Consider the following 17,234-nt stretch of genomic DNA (forward strand, 5'->3'; position numbering starts at 1 on the left):
GGGGCAGGGGTATGACACCAGGGCAGCCCCAGGGCAGAAATGGCCCGCGGGGCTGGGGAGCTGGCCCACCACAACGCCCCCTGAAGTACGGAGCCTTCCCATGGCTTACAAGCTGTAGGGCAAACAGAAGGGTCCCCAGTTCTCTAGCACCACCCTCAAGGGGGACAAAACCTTCTTTTGACACAGCATATAACATCTGGAAATTTCAACCTTTGCCCCTTTAATAAGAGAAAGAAAAAGGTTTTAACACTACGTGGGAGACACACTGCAGCAACCTCCTCTGTCATGCCAGGAGACACCAGGAAAGCACGTCAGGCTGGCACTAGGAGCACACAGGTGTTACAAGGGTTATCTTTACATGGGAGGACAGCTCTCCTCTGATTCCCCAGGGAAGGGCTGACTCAGAGCACCCGGCACGATCCTGCGCATCCCACAAGAGCAGCCCATCTCCCTCGGGACAAGGAAGATTAGCCTACCTGTGAACAGTCCTTAAGCCTTTTTTTTTGGACAGAGACTCATGGACTTATGTGACTGAGTATTACCGAAAATTAATGGGATGTAGGCCCTCAAAAGCGTACATCACATGAGAAAATCAGATTTACGGGCATCAGCCTTAGGTTTAAGATAAACCAAAGAAGTAACTAAATCCCACGGAAATTAATGAGCTGGGAACATCAGTCCCCCTCAGAATTTAGGCTTCTGCTTTACTTAGGTACTTTAAAAAGTGTATCCAAAGTTAAATGGATAAGGCAGTCAGGCACAAATGCAATTTTGCAGCTGTTTTCTGCCCAATTACTCATTCTGAAAATCCCAAGAAATGCGAGGACTTTTAACTAGTGTAGTTAATAACAGTAAAAACAGCTATCTATCATCTAAAGTTTGCAGAATTTCAGTGGCTGAAAGCATTTGGCCTGCACGTATAAAAGCATACATCAAAGCTCACCAAACTGCCTGGGCATACCACTCTTCGGTTACAAAAACAGCGTGCCAGCTACTTAGAGGAGGAATCTTTAGGCAATATGAAAACCAAGAGGTGTAGTAGAGTGCAAATTCATCATGTTTTCTCTCTGAATGACGCTGGTTTATAGCTTGTCCAGTGACAGCCGTGGTTCTGTTGTACCAAGAATGACTCATCTAGGAATGATGGCAAGGATGAAAAATAACTGCTGTAAACCAGCTTTGGATCAGAAATTGTAACAGGAGTAATTCAGAAGTCTTGGAACAAGCTGGAACGAGATGCATGGCTTGCTCTTCTTTCCAAGCCAAAGTTGGTAATTCACCTCATCTTGGTACTTAGGCAAAAGAAGGAAATTATACTCACTTTTACTGTAGTAGTACTAAGTGATCAAAAGCTGCCATTCTTACAGCCAAGAGTGGTGAGAAAGCTGTAGAGGCAAACATCCTTCATCAGGCATTCCTGAGAATGGCAGGAGCATTCGCACAGGAGATCAGTCTCAATTTCTGAACCACAGAGAGCTTTAAAATACAAATTTCCCCTTGACAACATTATCCAGACTCCCACTCAGGTCAGTCTGGACTCTTGTGTTTCTGTAGAGCTCTGCTATCACAGATCCAGTATCAGAGGAAAATTTAAAAGTTGGTCCATTTACAACAGACTGATATTTAAGAACACTCTTCCCCACCACATTTGGTTTGATTTGTAGAGTTCAACAGGTGTAACTACCTTCAAAGTAACAGACCAACCTTCTTTACACTTTTAAGTCCCTATAACAAGTACAGTAGTAAAATTTACTACTGCAAAATTTACATGAAGTAAAATTTACTTTCTTCAGCAGTGAAGAACTCCTTCACCCATCTCCATTCCATACCCACAAGCTAACAGCTGCTAGCTAACATCCTTTTAAGAAGTCCAGTCACAGACATACTTGGATTTGAGGGGAATAAATAGATTTCTTGAAATGCTGATGTCCAAGAAATACTTTTAAAGTGTTTCAAGATTTGTAAGCAAGGCTGCTATCTTCTTACAGGCTTTCATTTAGGGATTGCTTACTCAATAGCCTGGAGATGCAAAATTCATCTTATCTATGCTTACAGGAGTTACATGAACTCATTTATGCAACAGAGCCCTAGCAAAACATTACTTTTCAGAGGTATATGACTGCATGAAAAAAGCATGTGATGGACCACATACAATATTTTTCTAGTGGCTTTCCCCCCCCTTCCTTTAAATTTGTTTGAGTTATAGGGGCAGATCTTGGCAGCATGCACAAAGCCCAAAATCTGTAACTCAATTCTCTGTGGTATTCTGAACGGAGGGAGCCAAGTTTTAAAACACGTTATGGATAAATACTAGGGCCGAGCAAAAATTTCACACCTAAGACCAAAGTGTGAAAATTTGGCTCTCGTTCATTTAGTGAAAAGGTGGAAAATTTCACACAAGCTTGTATTTTCCTTTTGCTCTGTTCCAGCAGAGATGGCTGCATTAGTATCAAACCTCAGAGCTGTTTGCTGTCTGTGAGTCTACAGTGAAGGAGGGAGAAGAGGATGGAAGGGTGGAGGTGCAGCGAGCAGGACAGCAGCTCAGGACTTCAGTTCAAGTCTGTCTTCTAGAAAGAACGTCTGGCCTTTTGAATCTCACTCCCCATATCTACTCACATGTTAGGTAACAGCACTGGTCCATCTTAAGAGAAAATGTTAAACATTTGTTTATTAAAGACTGTTCCTGTGGTGGAGGGGAACCAGGCAGGTAGCGTAGATGCCCCGCATTATTACACCAAAAAACATTATTACCAAAAACTTTCCAACTTCAGTCAACAGGGCCAATGGGGCAGCCCTTGGATGGGGCCTCAGTACAGAGACAAGGTGGTTTTCTGGTTCGAGCACTGAATCAGGGTACAGAAAGTGCAATAAATTCCCCAAGTTGTTTTCAACATGTAATTAACTCTTTTAAGGTTCAGTTACCTCTCCCTAAAATAGGCTGAGCCCATTGTTTCCCTCCAGGCTCGATTTGGCTTGTGCACGCAGCTTGTAACTCTAGGTTTGTCTCTAATTTTGGACCGTGGGTGGCACACGGCGGCCTCAGTCCCACTCCTGCCCTCCGTGCCTGATTGAAGTACGTATCACTTGACATCCCCGGCGGTGTGGGAGGGTGGTTTTCACTCCTTAGCATCGGAGACAAGAACAAACAGAAAAGAGATCACGTAACAGACGAGGCAAGTGCAGATGAGGCCACGGCACCACCTCTACCTCCAGAGCACTTACTCTGATCCCGTTCAAAGACAACGTGGCCATCGGTCAGACCGTGGCCACTGCAGCTCGGTGTCACACACAGCTCATGCTTTGGCCAGGCTGGCCAGCCCGCAGAGCCATAAGAGGAGCAGCAGTGGCAAGGCAGCTGCTGTGAAGGGTGGCTTGTCGCGCTCGCGATGATATTAATTACTTATTCTGCAGACCAAATTTAGCATGGGATGAGGGTCAGCTATGATTGTCACATCATCTATCAGCTGGAAACTATGTTTGGGTCTAAGCTCCAGCCACACTGCTACTAAATATAGGCTGTTTTGTTGTTGATCTGACTCTGCACTCCCCCAAGTTGCCTTTGACTATCAAATAATTAAGCAGTTTGCTCTGTGAGGGCTCCGCTGCTGGCAACTCTTAGTGTCCAAAGCTACTTGGATGCAGATTTGTCAGCTTAGCATGGGTTTCAGCTTACCCGGGCAATGGAAAGAACCCAAGTGTTTCGCTCCCGTTCCAGTTTCACAGCTTGCTGGCACTGGGTGCCATGAATCAACAGTCTGCAGGCACCGTCCACGCAGTCTGCACCGGAGCTGGGGCACAGCTTGGTTGCACGCACCCAGCCATGAGCTCGCACAAATTATTCATCAAGTTTATGTCCATTTTACAATGCTGCGGATGGAGATCCACAACAGTTTTAAATTAAGCTGGCAGATACTGCCAGGATGCAACCAGAGCAGCACAGAGCTGTGCCTGGTGCCCACCACCAGCCTGGGGCACACTCTGCCTCCTCGCCACACCGTGTGGCTATGCCATATACCACACGGTGGCTATGCTGTAGCTGGCAGCTGTGCCACCACAGTGGAGGCTCCCTGAGTACACCACAAGCCAGCACAGACTGTACTTTTGAGGTGGAATAGATTTATCAGCCATACACAGCATCACTGTTGCAACAGACTGAGAAGGTTTGATCATATCAACCACACAAGAAAACACATCTATTTAACCCGCTTCTTGGACTTGGAAAGGTTGTGCTGACAGGTAGTTCTGTGTAACGGGAAACTCACCTGGGAGTAAAAGATCAGATTCCTACATCACAGCCTACTGCAGGGGACTGCCACAGAGCTAAATCAGCCCTGTCCGTACTCATTGCTGCTGGTGATGGGAGCACTGCTCTGCTGCACAACCTGGAGCAAGTCCTTTTGCTTCTCTTTCCCCCTTCTCACCCTCTGCTTGCGCTATCTGCCCTAATGCTTTTATGCTCAATTTTAGGTGTGAAAACCTTTGGGGCAGGCAGGGCAGGTGTGCGGCTCCGCTCTAAACCACAGAACAAAAGAAATGAGCTGGACAGAAAGCAGGAGGAGTCGTTTGCACAGGGGAGGGTAGAACAGAGAAGCTGAAGACCAAGCATCCACACAGGATATCCTGACACCCGGCTGTGTATTTGACACAATATTTTGTTGAACTGTACCACTTCCTTTAAGGTGCAAAACTCAGATTTATTCAGCTGATTTCTTTTCACACACAGCTTTCCTTGCTTAGTTCAAACTTTTATTTGCCATCTGGCAATGGGTTGGGGTTTATGGGGGGGAGGGGATAGGAAAGGGGGCTTTTGCTTTTTCTTTTCTTTTCTTTTTTTTTTTTGCATCTGTATTTGCTTTATGAGCTATGGCTAAGGCATCATTTACACATGGGGAACTTGATCGGGTTCTCTCAATTCTTTCCATATGTTCACTTATGCTGTCAAAACATTTTTTTGATCTAATTAATCTGCACACGTCTCTTCATTCATTCCCCTCTCGGTAAGTTTTCGCATTTTGGGGGTTATCTAGCTGGGATTTTGTCATGAAAACAATTTCTGACTACACTTGGCTTTATGGCTACCTTATCAAGAAAACAAAAGTACATGCATCATTTCATTCTTCATCTAATTATTCATTCGCATCTTTCAAACACATTCTGAGGAAACTTTCCTTTTTCCCCTCATCTTTCAAATATATTCTTTGTCATGCTCCAGTGTCTACCTGAGGTTAATGAGGAAAAACCCTGCTGCGAGTTTTGATTTGGGATTATTTTTATCTAGTTAATCTGGTGTGTGGTCTACTATTTAAAAAAAAAATAAATCTCAGAAATATGCTTCTTTTTACTCAATCTAGACTGCACTTGGGAAATTACTCTGGTCATGGATTCATAAAAAACGAAAGTCCTTTAAAAAAAGTCTTTCACTACTGTAAACCATTAGAAGCTTGAGATGTTAAAGCAGAGCAGAACTGCACAAAAATAGGAAGAGAACCTTTCTGGTAACCTTGCAGACATTCTACCTACAAGAAAATAAAGCATTACTTAACAGATAAGTGGTGTTTTAGAGATCTCCAAAGTGCACCACGCAGAAAGTAAAACCTAAAAGAAACCAGAAATCTGCTAAGCCTAAAGAACCGGACTGCAGAGCCGTTCCCCCTTGTGAAGCACAGTGCAGAGAAGATAACTGCCTACTGCAGAGTGCATTTGGTTTCCTTGCCGTAATTGCTACAGACAAGGATGCTTCTAGCGTGCTGCTCCAGAAAGTGATTTTCTCTGCCAAATCAACCAGTGATTAAATTGGGCAAGAGCTGAAGCAAGGCTCCACCACTGACCAGCTGCTGGTGTTGCCTGGTTCTGTTAAAAGCTGTGGCATCCTGTCTTCTCTAGGTCTGAAAAACAGAGGCAGCGAGAGATGAGAAGTTACCAAGTGCTACTTGCACGTCTGCCAGTAAAACTCTAGCTATAGCTTACATGCCCCTGGCTATAAACATTTCTTGAGGGATCAAGTGAACAAACACAAGCTGTTCCCTAAGAAGTGTGCTGTTCCTAAAAAGCACCTTTGCTCCACATATTGGATACTTATTGCTAGGAAATTTTAGAAAGCTGCTCCTGATCTCTAGATAGCAAGGGAAGCCTGGTCTGATGGATGGGACGGCCAGTCTGCTCCCCAAATGTGCTCTAGCAGCAGCAAGGGAGGATCCCAACCTGGACTGTGGGATTCCAGCAAACAGGTGATAGGGATTGAGGGTGACATCCTCAATGCAAACAGCAGTGCGCTGTCCTGACAATCTCTGAAAAAACTGAGAGACCTGCTCAGCTTGGTTTGAGCATGCTGCCATCAGACACAGCTCACGGATGGGCTCCTTCCCATACAGCCACAGAGTCACTACGACTATTACAGGAGGGTTTGCTGGGCCACAAACAGCCACACAACTCATTCCTCTCCCAGCCCAGCAGTACTAGCCTGTGTGATGTGCATGCTCCTGTAAAATGTGATGAACTCAAGACCTCTTGGCTGAGTCCATGCTACCTGGGCCCATTTTGGGTCTCGGTTAATTTCTAGATCTTAATGGAAAATACAGATCTTCAGTGATTTATATGAGGAAACTACAACAGTCACATTAGAAGAGGTATACAGGAAGAAAATACAGGAGACAGCCCATGTACTACACCACGTAGATACAACACAGCAACCCACATATGGTATTGAAGGTCCATCCCAATTATTTCAGGCTGTTTTCAGCAAATGTGTAGGTGTTGGTCAGGCAGACCCTCCCTTATTCCCTCTACGACTCCTTCCCAGCTTCCACTTCAAGCACTCTGTTACCAGAAAGGTTCTCTCTTGTTTAAAAGGCTGCGCGCTGGGCAAACCACAGGTGGAGGGGAAAGCCTCTGAATGGATCAGAAATGGCACAAATTGCTCTGCAGGTGTTGCAGGGCAGGAGTACACATCCCACACATTCCTAAGATTGCAGGTCTGAAACCAGCCTTTCTCAGATGAAACTAAAATGTTGGGAAACTCCTTACGGTCTGCTTTTTTTTTCCAAGATGTGAACTTGTCCAGTTCCGATCCACTTGCTCCTATACACATGTATCTCTTGGAGATCACTTGGAAATGGTAAATATAGTTCTCTATCATTAAAACTTCTCTGTAAGTAGGAACGCCTTTCAGTACACAACCCCTCTGTGTACTGAAATTACATTTACTGCACAGAAAAATAAACCTGCAGGCACCAACTCACATGATGCATTGGGAAGAAGCCGTTCTTGTGGGTAAATGTCAGAAGTTACCCTCATCACTACCCCAGCTATCCGTCAAGCCTGGCATTCTTCTGCACAAACCCAAAACCAAGGGCTATTAATCCCCTCCTGCCCTAGTACCATACAGAGCCTCTGACTGCAGCGATATTACTTAACCTCTTTTAACGAGCAAATCTAAACCTGCCACCCAGCATTGCCAGCAGGAACGTTTAAAGGTATCTGAGGCATCTTTTTCCTTAGGAGGCCTTCTAAGAAAGCATTTGTATTCATTTGGCAAATAGAAAAAGAGCAGATTTTATACTTGACTGTGCCCCAAACAATAGCTGGTTGTGTCTGAAAACACACCAGTTGGAATTAAAAGTGCAGTTAGCGTGTTAGCGAGTGACTCATCGAGAGGCAGCAGAGTCTGGCTGGCTCGCAGCCCGAGATCTAATGCAGCACCATCCTGCCCCGGGGGTTATCTTTAAAGTTGAGATCGTGCAGAGAAGAGTATATTAGACAGACCCTACCTGCCCTCCCCCAGATTTTGGCTAGGTGAGGGGACTGGTGAGCTTGTTTAGAAGCTGTCCCTGTATCTCCAGGACAAACGACGCTGAATCCCCCAGAGGGGCATCCTGACCCTATAATACCCAGCTGGTCACCGTTCTGCATTTATGGGGCTCTCCGCTGTCCCCCCACGTTTCATGTTTTGTGAGATGCCCCCAGCTAGCTGCACCTTGGGGCTCCTATTTCCAGGCAAACCTTGCCCCTTCCCTCACTTCAATGAGAAATTTCTAACCCGCTGCTCCTGAAGTGCCTATGGGGGAAAACTCCTAGCACACTGCTGTGGCTCTAAGGAGGGCAGTGGGATCCGCAGCTCCTGGCTTTTAATCTTGGAGAAGTCACACAAGCCTTCTGCACCTCAGTTCCTCATATATGCCATGGGAATCGGTAACACCACCGGATTAATATCAAACACTCAGGCGGGAAACCTAGCCAATGTAAGGCACAACCGAAGAGAAAACACTTTGTGCTTTACAATTCAGCTGATGCTAAGAACTGAGTCAACTCCTGCTGCTGAGGATCTGGCCTTTTATTTAAAGACAGCAAACTGAGAGAGGAGATGAATAGCAGAGGCTCAGATGGCTCACAGAGCTTTTCACTTGTAGGTCACCAAGCAGAACCTCAGCGAGGTCACCGAATGTTTAAAAGTTATCATGGTATGCAAGCTTTTTAGTGTCCTTTGCTAAGTGGATTTATTGGTTTCAAATTAATTCCTATTGTAAGCAGTTCTCACAACATGAAACCCTCCGTTTTTCCTGCTCTGAAGCTGTTAACCCTTTGCAAAGCTACACAAGCGAAGCTGTTCCCACCACCTGAACAGATTCTTTTAAAACTGGATTTGAAGAAACGTCCTGACTGTGAGCTGAGCCTGGGTGACCTCAGGGAGCCTTTCCTAGGCTGGGGTAGAGGCGGAACCACGACAGGACAAGCTGCACTGCAGCTGCACATACTGTTCCTTGCCTGTGCATAAATCGGGACAGGCAGAGCCCAGCTCTGCCTTTACTCCCCCCAGGGTCCCGCAGGCTTCACGGGGTCTCCTCATGGGGAGAGATAAGTGTGTGTGCTGGCACCATCACAGGCCTATTCTTTGCAGAAAGCACTTTCTGAAAGAAGAAAAAACAAAACAGAAGAAGCAAAAATGAACAACTATATCATTATCTACTGTGCCGAGATCTCAGCAGAGATCGTTTCAAAGATCCATATTGTTTACAGCAGCTGATGGGAGTAACAAGTGCTGAAGCTGTGCTCTCGCTTAAAGTGCTAACATATTTACAGTTTTCAGTCCTGTCCTTGCGCTTATCTGTCATTTCAAGATGAATGCTCCTTTTGTAGAGGCTAATTACTTGCACGAACACTGCACCAGCTCAAAATCCCAGATTTGTTTTACTTTCCCATTAGCAGCAATTTTGTACTTTGGAAATTGCTTAATACAGCAAATATTAATATATATATATATATATATAGCTAGTTTTTGTTCAAAGGTATTTCTTTGGCTGTGACAAGGCTAGAATGGGGGGAGGGAAATTATGTTACTTTTGTCTGAGGAAAGTCTTAATTTTACTGTACAGCTTTTCTAAGTGCAACAGCCCATTGTTCTACTCTGGCTTGGTTTCTGGTTTTAGAATAATGTGTGAAGATGCAAAATCAGATTAGGTCAGTAACAAAGTGCTTGAAAAGACAACAAAGTGCTTGTTGTCTTATGCTCACTAATCTTCTCTATATATAAAATGTGAGAAGTTTGGTAGAATCCCATCCTACCCCCTCCTCTCCCAACCTTGTAAGCCTGTAAAGCTGTCAGTCGTTTCAGTTTTACAGGAACAGAAGGAATGCAGGCCGTTCTACAACTCAGTAACTTAATTAAAATAATAATAATAAAAAAATACAACCCAGACATGCAAGAAAAAGGATACAGGTTAAAAAATAAAAGTCTTATCCTGTTTTACATTACATTCATTGGATTACTGGCCTGCCACAAACCAATTTCAGAGACAAATCACAAATGTTCAACAGTACAAGAGGCATCTGCTCTTTGTGCTAATCCTGCAGTCAAAAAAGGGTAACATCTGATTTGCACAAGTCTTCAGCAAATAACTTTAACTGCAGTTGGGAAGGCTCAATCCCTGAGCAAAAGGAACATCCACTCTCTCAGTGTCTTGTAGGATACAGCTTTAGATGCCTAAAGCTACAAGCCTGTGAATGAAAATGCTGACCTTGAATTAGCCTTTGCTGTTTCTGAGGAATTGCCATTACAAGCGGTGACCAAATTTGTGCTTTGAAGGATGTGGTCTCCCTTTCCTACCTAAATATTTACTTTAAACAAGAGTTTTGCATATGAAGTGCATTTCATCATAGATGTATAACACAACCTTTAAAGGTCATGAATGCTGTAAATATTAATATTAAAACCTGATACAAACTTCGGAGTGGTATTCATGCCACACTATATGAGCCATCTTTCATATTATATATTAGCAATGAAAACTACCACACATAATAAACTAGTTACAGTTCTAATGTAAGCTTTTGTTTTCCAGTGAAGTCAAAAGATTTTCTGATTAAGTGCAAGTGGGTCAGCATCTGCTGGCCTTTCCACTCTTACTTCTTTTAATCCACCAGAGCAATACCATTAACACTGCCATACATTTTCTTTGCACTTTTCATTCTATCACCTTTAATATAACTCTAAAGCTAGTCTGTGAGGTACTTAAACATCACCAGGTCTACTTCACAAATCAGCTGAATAAAGAGCAATTTAAACAATTTATCCAAAGCCAGAGACAGAATCAGTGGCAAAGCTGGGAATAAAACCCATGTTCTCTGATTCTCAAGTCAGGTAACATCTATTGTTTGCTCATTCACAAATTCTGCTCGTATTAACACCAAAGTAAACTCAGAAGAGCTTGGTACTACAGTGGTCTACGTTACGTTTGAAGTAGTACAGCTGATAACAGAACTTCACTCAGCATGTGTATTATCTCCTACTACCAGGCTGCTAATAGGAATTACATTGGCAAATACAGCTCTTTTTTCCCCTGTCGGTAAGAAATACTGTGCTACAGTTTATATGGTATTTGTTTGATCCGTAAAGCCAGGCAATCCAGTTCTTATCTCAAAGACATTAAACAAGTCTGCTGATTTGAGGTGTTTTAACATTTCTGGACATTGGTATCTGTTCATACTTAAGGAGTTACAATATGAACCGGGACACTGATAAACACAGAAAAGCCCTTCTTCTTTAACCCTTACTGCTAACGCTGCAGAAAAAAAATCAAGCATGCTTGGATAGAAAATGTACAGAAACTCTCCTCTCCATCCCTAAATCCTATTGCTGTGTTACAGATATAAAGTATTATCCATTGTGTATTTGCCTGCTTCCTGAAATCACCATCAAAAGAATGGCAACTGTCCACATCAGGATAAATTAAGAAAGTTACAAAATATAGCAAAAATGTGTATGGGAGGAAAAAATAGGCAGTAAAGTTTAAAGGCAGCCAAATGAAACGCTCATGTGAAACAGATCCTGTGTAATTAGCCACTAGGGGGAACAAGAGTCATGCTGCTTAATTAAGGTGAGGTCACTTTTAGCAGTGGGCTGGCAGGTTATCCTTTCCCAAGCAAGCTGGGGATGCTTAAACACTTTCTCTGTAAGCTTATGAGTGGGACAAAACTTTTCTGACATTCGGCAGGTTTCAACTTCCCTTTTCAGGTCTGTGTGTGCCTTGGCACAAGCAGTTAACTAAACGTGAAAGATTCATACACCTTTTGTATTTTCTAGCTGCAGTTAACCTATTTTCCCACCTGTAGCACCTGGTAAAATATTTGAACCAAAACATGGGAACAGAGGGGAGGGGAAGAAGAAAAGGGAGAGGCTGTGTTTTTCAGACAGGGTATGCTTTGGTGTCGCCTCTTCTAAAGTAAAAGGGGAGAAAAACCACACACAGCTCATGTGTGAGCTGTGTGAGAGTTGTAAAGCAACGCTCAGTGATATGGTTAGAATAAGGTAATGGTATGGGAGGAATTGCCAGGCACCTGCATCCGTACCTGTCTGTGTTAACCTGAGAAACCTGCTAAGCACTGTACCATGAAAAGGAGGTGAATCTCTTTCCAGAAGGCAAAGGAGGTGCTGATTACAGCTCTCTGCTTCATGTGGCTCCCTCTCATCTTCCTATAGGGAGATGTACTACGTGATGTTCCCTAATCAGAGCGTGTTGCGAAGTTACACCCTAGCCCTTGGGGAACAAACTCTGCTCCACATGTGTTCAAGCTCTCCACTCCCACACCATCCACAGTGACCAGCTTTTTGTGACCTTGGGGCATGGCTGAAGCTGCACGAGAAAAATGAATGAGGCAAAAAGTAAAAGCCCCTCTCGGGCCGCTCTTTGCTGCCACTGCTCAGGACACCAACCCATTCATCAGTATGGCTGGGACTGAATCACTGGCAAACAATCTTTTCTATTACCATAAAAATGACAAAAAAAGTAATAGTTATAGCCTGTAAACACAAGACCCACATTAAATAAGAGCTCTACGTGGTACGCTGTGACTGGTAAGTGGTACACTGTAACTGGAAGCAGGAGCCCGCTCCTATTAGAGCCAGCTCAGCCTAAAGAGTATCAGATGTTACTCAGGCCTTAGAAGGTCTGAGACAAACTCTGTGTGTAAGAGAAAAAGAAGGCAAATGACTCATGACAGAGTTTGTTTTAATATAAATGACTTTTTCTGGCTCTTTGCTTTTAAAGACTTGCCATTTTCAGATCTTGAACAGCTAACCTAGGCAGCTGCCTTCCCCAGCCAGTGTCCTTCATTTTGTGTATAAAACGCTGGCATTTACAAACTCGTATTCATCTGGCTAAGGGAGGGCAGTTTATTTTAGCACTGCAATCAATGCCATCATAAATCTTTCCTCTTCCAGTCCAGGAACACTGGTATACCCTAATCAGTGCTATATGGATATGCTGTACCCATAAAAAAAGCAAAATGCACCACAATGCTTAACCAAAGTACTGCGAGCCTTGAAAGCAGACCTGAGGAATGAGCACACTGAATGAGCCCCAAACCTTCCCTTCCTCTTCGCTTTTTGCTATGCGAGGATGTGGGCACGGGGCTAAGATATGGAAAGAATAGAGAAAGTAAGAGAGAATACTATAAAATAGGAGAAAAAGAATCAACAGATGAGAAAAGCAAAAAAAAGTGGAAAAAAAAAATAACTGAGAGGCACAAACAAGAAGCTGGCAAGAACACAACAGGGAAAAAAAATATCAGAGTGGGAATAGGGATGTAGGCAGAGGGAGATGGTAGGGATACTGGCTATTTTATACCCAAAAAGCCCCATTCTCCACCATAACTACATTCTTTCTCATGTTTCCTTTAGTCTCTTTCCATGCCTGTCCCCTGGGTCTCCTCTGGGATGAGTGGAACTTCCCCATCCAGAAAGCCGCAAGTTTGGCATTTTGTGTCCTATGGCAAATGTGCTGGCTACACGGTGTTTCCATGGGGGCAGAGTCACACAAATAAAGCGAAAAGCAAAGCTCGCCTGTCTCCCTTCCATGCAGTACAAGAATCATCCCTTAGATGGGACCATTGCAAAATTAAACAGCCTTACAACCACGACCAGTAAATAGTGAGTAATGTGCTTGTATATACAAAGCTTTTATACCAAACAGTCAAAGAAAGTGAGGATAGCTCATCACAAAAAGACCCCATTTATTAGAAGAGCTTCAAACAGCTTAGCATCTTTAGGGCCATTACTCATCTCTTTCACCTAAGCTAAGTGCCAGCTTCCATCCTTGAGGCTAACACATCCAATTTATCAGCTGTAGGACACTCAAACACAGTTTCCCCCAGTCCAGTCTAAAGATACAGGATTAAATACCTCAGCTATTTTATGACAACAGACAGGGAGAAGCCAATCTGGGAAAATTTTGCAAAAATTCTTACCAGACGTTTTGAAAGCAAAAGTCTGACACAAGGCTGCTAGACTCAGAAATACTTTGCTGAATACATCCAAGGAGTTTAACACAGTTGTGAGCTACAGGGCTGGGCAACGAAGGACCTTCCAAATGCAACACATTAGCATTCTTCAGCCCCCACTTTTGGGAGGGAGAGGTTGGGCTGGGTGACAGTATGGCCCTCCATACACATTCTTGCCCTGGAGAGATTCTTTGGAGGAAAAAAAAAAACAAAAACTGATTAGAAGTCATTTTTCTTTCCCAGAACGTTTTGCCTTGGAAGGTCCCCTAGGGACAGTTGTGCTTCCAGAACTCCAGAAGAAGCAACGCAGCTGTGCAGGTGAGATGTAACCGTTCCTCAGCCTGCACTGCCACATCACTTTATTCCTTGGCAAAGCAAGGTGCTCCCCTCGGCCCTTCTACACCCACTCTCCTTCCCAAAATCTCTGCCTGGTAAAGGACTATCTGGAAGCTGAGTGAAAAACAGCAACTTATAGGTGGTGCTCACACAAAGAGGTCCCTCGTGGGTCAAAGCCATTATGTACTGAAGGTTAGTAATGTTCAGGGGAATGCAACCCTTAGGAGCATTACGCATGAAGTGCAATCCCTATAAATTATTCTTAGCTGAGAACTGTTCTTGTAAAAGATAACAATGCAACTCATTTTTGCTGCTTGTCCGCTCCCATAAGGCACAGCAAGATATGGGCACTGTGCTCCTCCTTATTCATGGTCCCCCAGTGCTTTTCAACCCTAACCTGGAGGAATATCTTTGTGCAAAAATCTGCAAGTTATGCTTTTCCATGCCCAGTTAGTGGTTAGCCTTTCTGCTTATATTTCCTTCAAGAGTGACAATTATGGTCTGCTAATCGCTACGTGGACACTTGTCCCAATAAAAACAAATCAGAACCATACAGCAGTTTTATATGGGTTGTCTCTACGGGTCACTGTCCAATTTCTAGTATTAACTTGTGCATTAAAAATAGTTAAGCACTGTGGGTGTGAAAATTTGCTTCAGAACACAAAAGCAAGCAAGGGTTGGGAGTGATCTATGTCTATATCTAAGAAATCAAGGAAGCAAGAACCTATGACTTAGCAAGACAAAGAAAGAACTGGATTCCAGTGCTGAAGATGTGGAAAGCCAGTATGCTAATAAAGCAACTGGCTTTTCTTGCTAATAAAACTAATAGGGCTTATGGGATCTCTAACACTTCCAATCCATGATTATATAAAAGAGAATAAAGAAATACTACTTAACATAAACCACAGTGAAATGAAATGCATTGGAAATGTTCAGATGGTAAGAGTCTTATTAAGCTACATTAGGGCAAAATAGGGCAAATTTTGAGAAACAAAACCCTCTAGGCATCTTTAGTAGAAAGGATGAGGTAGTACTTATATGGTAAAAAACCTTCAGATATAGGATGGCAAAAGTATGCCCAGGTGATACAAACTACTGGCATCAAATCCCATAAGTAAGTGATCATGACATTCTTCAAAACTTTACCACAAAAAGACCACGAGCTCTTCAGACAGCCAGTGCAGTGACTCTACACGCTCGTGCTTTGCTGCAGAACAGTCTGATCCCCTGCGCTGACATAGCAAGAGTGCAAATCCCAGATGGAAAATTAATCTCACAATGTAGCCAGATTGAGTTTCCAATTCTCTAGTGCATAACTTGAAGGTTGTTCTGCTCAGCTATTGAAGAGGTGAGGGCATGGAGACTTTAACTCGTTTGACATCTCAAACATTATTTAAGCAAGACACTCTGAAAAGGACCTTGCTGGCCACTGACAGTTACAAAGGATGCATGGTATCCTCCTTTGTACTCAAACCTCCCATAAAATATTGCTATCACGCTCTTCCCTGCCTACATGGCCTGGACAGAAGGGGAGTCCAAGGTCCAAATGACTTCAGCCATGTTTTTGAGCATGTGGGTAAAACCTGGCCTTAAAATAGAAAGGAGATGGATCACTGTACGTTTTACAGAAAGCATCTGTCTACTATAAAGACACATTTATGGCTTCCTCATATTTATGGTTTTCCTCAAGACAAGGCCAGCAAGCTAGAATAACGGTAAGGTAGAGATATTAAAAACACAATTTGTTCTACAAGTTGTTCAGTCTTCGTCTGCCTGAAAAAAAAAAAAAAAATCAGCTAATTGTACATAAACTCCACAGCTGTGGTCATATCGGGGCTTGTTCCATAAATGTGCAACAGCAGAATCTGAACTATTCTAGTAAGCCTATTTTCTCCTGTTTGCCAGGCCTTGGGTTTACCGACAGATGAGAAGAATACTCCTGGTCTAGTAAGAGTCTCAATTGCTGCAGCTTAACAAAACACTGCCTCCTATTCTTTGCCAACATCAGCTGATGTGAGTTTATTAAAAGCTAAAAGGCATGACAATCTAAGTGCTGAGCCCACAGAACAGATTTTATTTACATGCATATGGCTGCTTCTAACATGGTCAGCGGGCGTGCACAAGCAAGATGTAAAAGTCGGGTGAAGTCAGTGGAACTACACTAACGTGCAAACCTGTATGCATCTTCAACACAAATACAGAAAATTAAACAGATTTCTTGGGTCGTTCAAGCACTGTTGAGATCTTTGCTGCCCTTTCAGTCCACCCTCATAAATTTAAGAATAAGTAATAAAATCTTTATCACTGTTCTCAGACAGAATTAATAACAGATAAGCCACCCTGATATCCCAACACAATGACTTTCACTGATGCCCACATGGAAGGCTACGCTCCGTGTCATTTCATTAGCGTGGTATTTCATTACCCACTTTTAGAAAAATAATATGGCCGTATCTTTAAGTATTAGATTTCTGTGATTGTTGCCTCCAACTTCAGTACTTCTGTGCCAGATACTCAGCTAATGTAAATGGGTACAGCTCTGTTGTAGCCCATGTATCACACAGACTCACTGCAGCTGCCTTTCCTTGTCACTAAAGTTACTGAGAAATTCCAAATCTGAACATTTGTGCACTGGATGACATTTAAATTGGAGCATGCTAAGTTTGCACAGAAAGGCCAGCACTGAACAAAAGGCACAGCCTTTGTATACTATTACCTATAGCATCCACAGCTCGTTTCTGAATGGGTAATAATATGAGCCAATTGCGAGAGCCATAATAGCCTTTATCATTTCAAGATGTGTCATCTGCAAGTGAACCGTGTGTCAGATTCCTGCTTGGGCTCCGATCCAGTGAAGTACTTCAGCAGATGGGCAGTCCTGCTTGTCTTCAGCTGAACTTCTGGCCTACTTGAAAGTTAAATGATGTACCTAAGTGCTTGATTGGATCAGGGCACTGGAGTAAACTGGTGTCAGCCCCCTGCAGTCCTGGAGCAACGCTGATTTACATTAACAGAGAATATTGCATTATGATTATGGACTACTATCATCTGTCATTTTAGTAGCTATATGACCCGCTACTACAAACTTTGACATTTTCTTAGACAAGTTTTTACCTGTAATAATTTCA

At 43.3% G+C, this 17,234-nt stretch overlaps 1 protein-coding gene across 9 annotated transcripts in view; it reads right to left on the reverse strand.

Moving 5' to 3' along the window:
• Nucleotides 1–17,234, reverse strand: part of FGGY (FGGY carbohydrate kinase domain containing) — a 137,369-nt gene that overhangs the window by 5,269 nt on the left and 114,866 nt on the right. Inside the window, exon 14 of one of the 9 annotated variants that reach the window (XM_068690948.1) lies at nucleotides 4,814–5,885. The exons of 7 other annotated variants lie outside the window; for them this stretch is intronic. In XM_068690948.1, the coding sequence (XP_068547049.1) occupies nucleotides 5,880–5,885 (6 nt within the window). In that variant the 3' untranslated portion in view covers nucleotides 4,814–5,879. Of the gene's footprint in view, nucleotides 1–4,813; nucleotides 5,886–13,816; nucleotides 13,960–17,234 lie in introns of those variants that run through there. One more of the 9 variants, XM_068690942.1, reaches the window with a different exon arrangement.

Source organism: Anas acuta, chromosome 8, assembly GCF_963932015.1.
Source record: "Anas acuta chromosome 8, bAnaAcu1.1, whole genome shotgun sequence".
Classification (NCBI taxonomy): domain Eukaryota; kingdom Metazoa; phylum Chordata; class Aves; order Anseriformes; family Anatidae; genus Anas; species Anas acuta.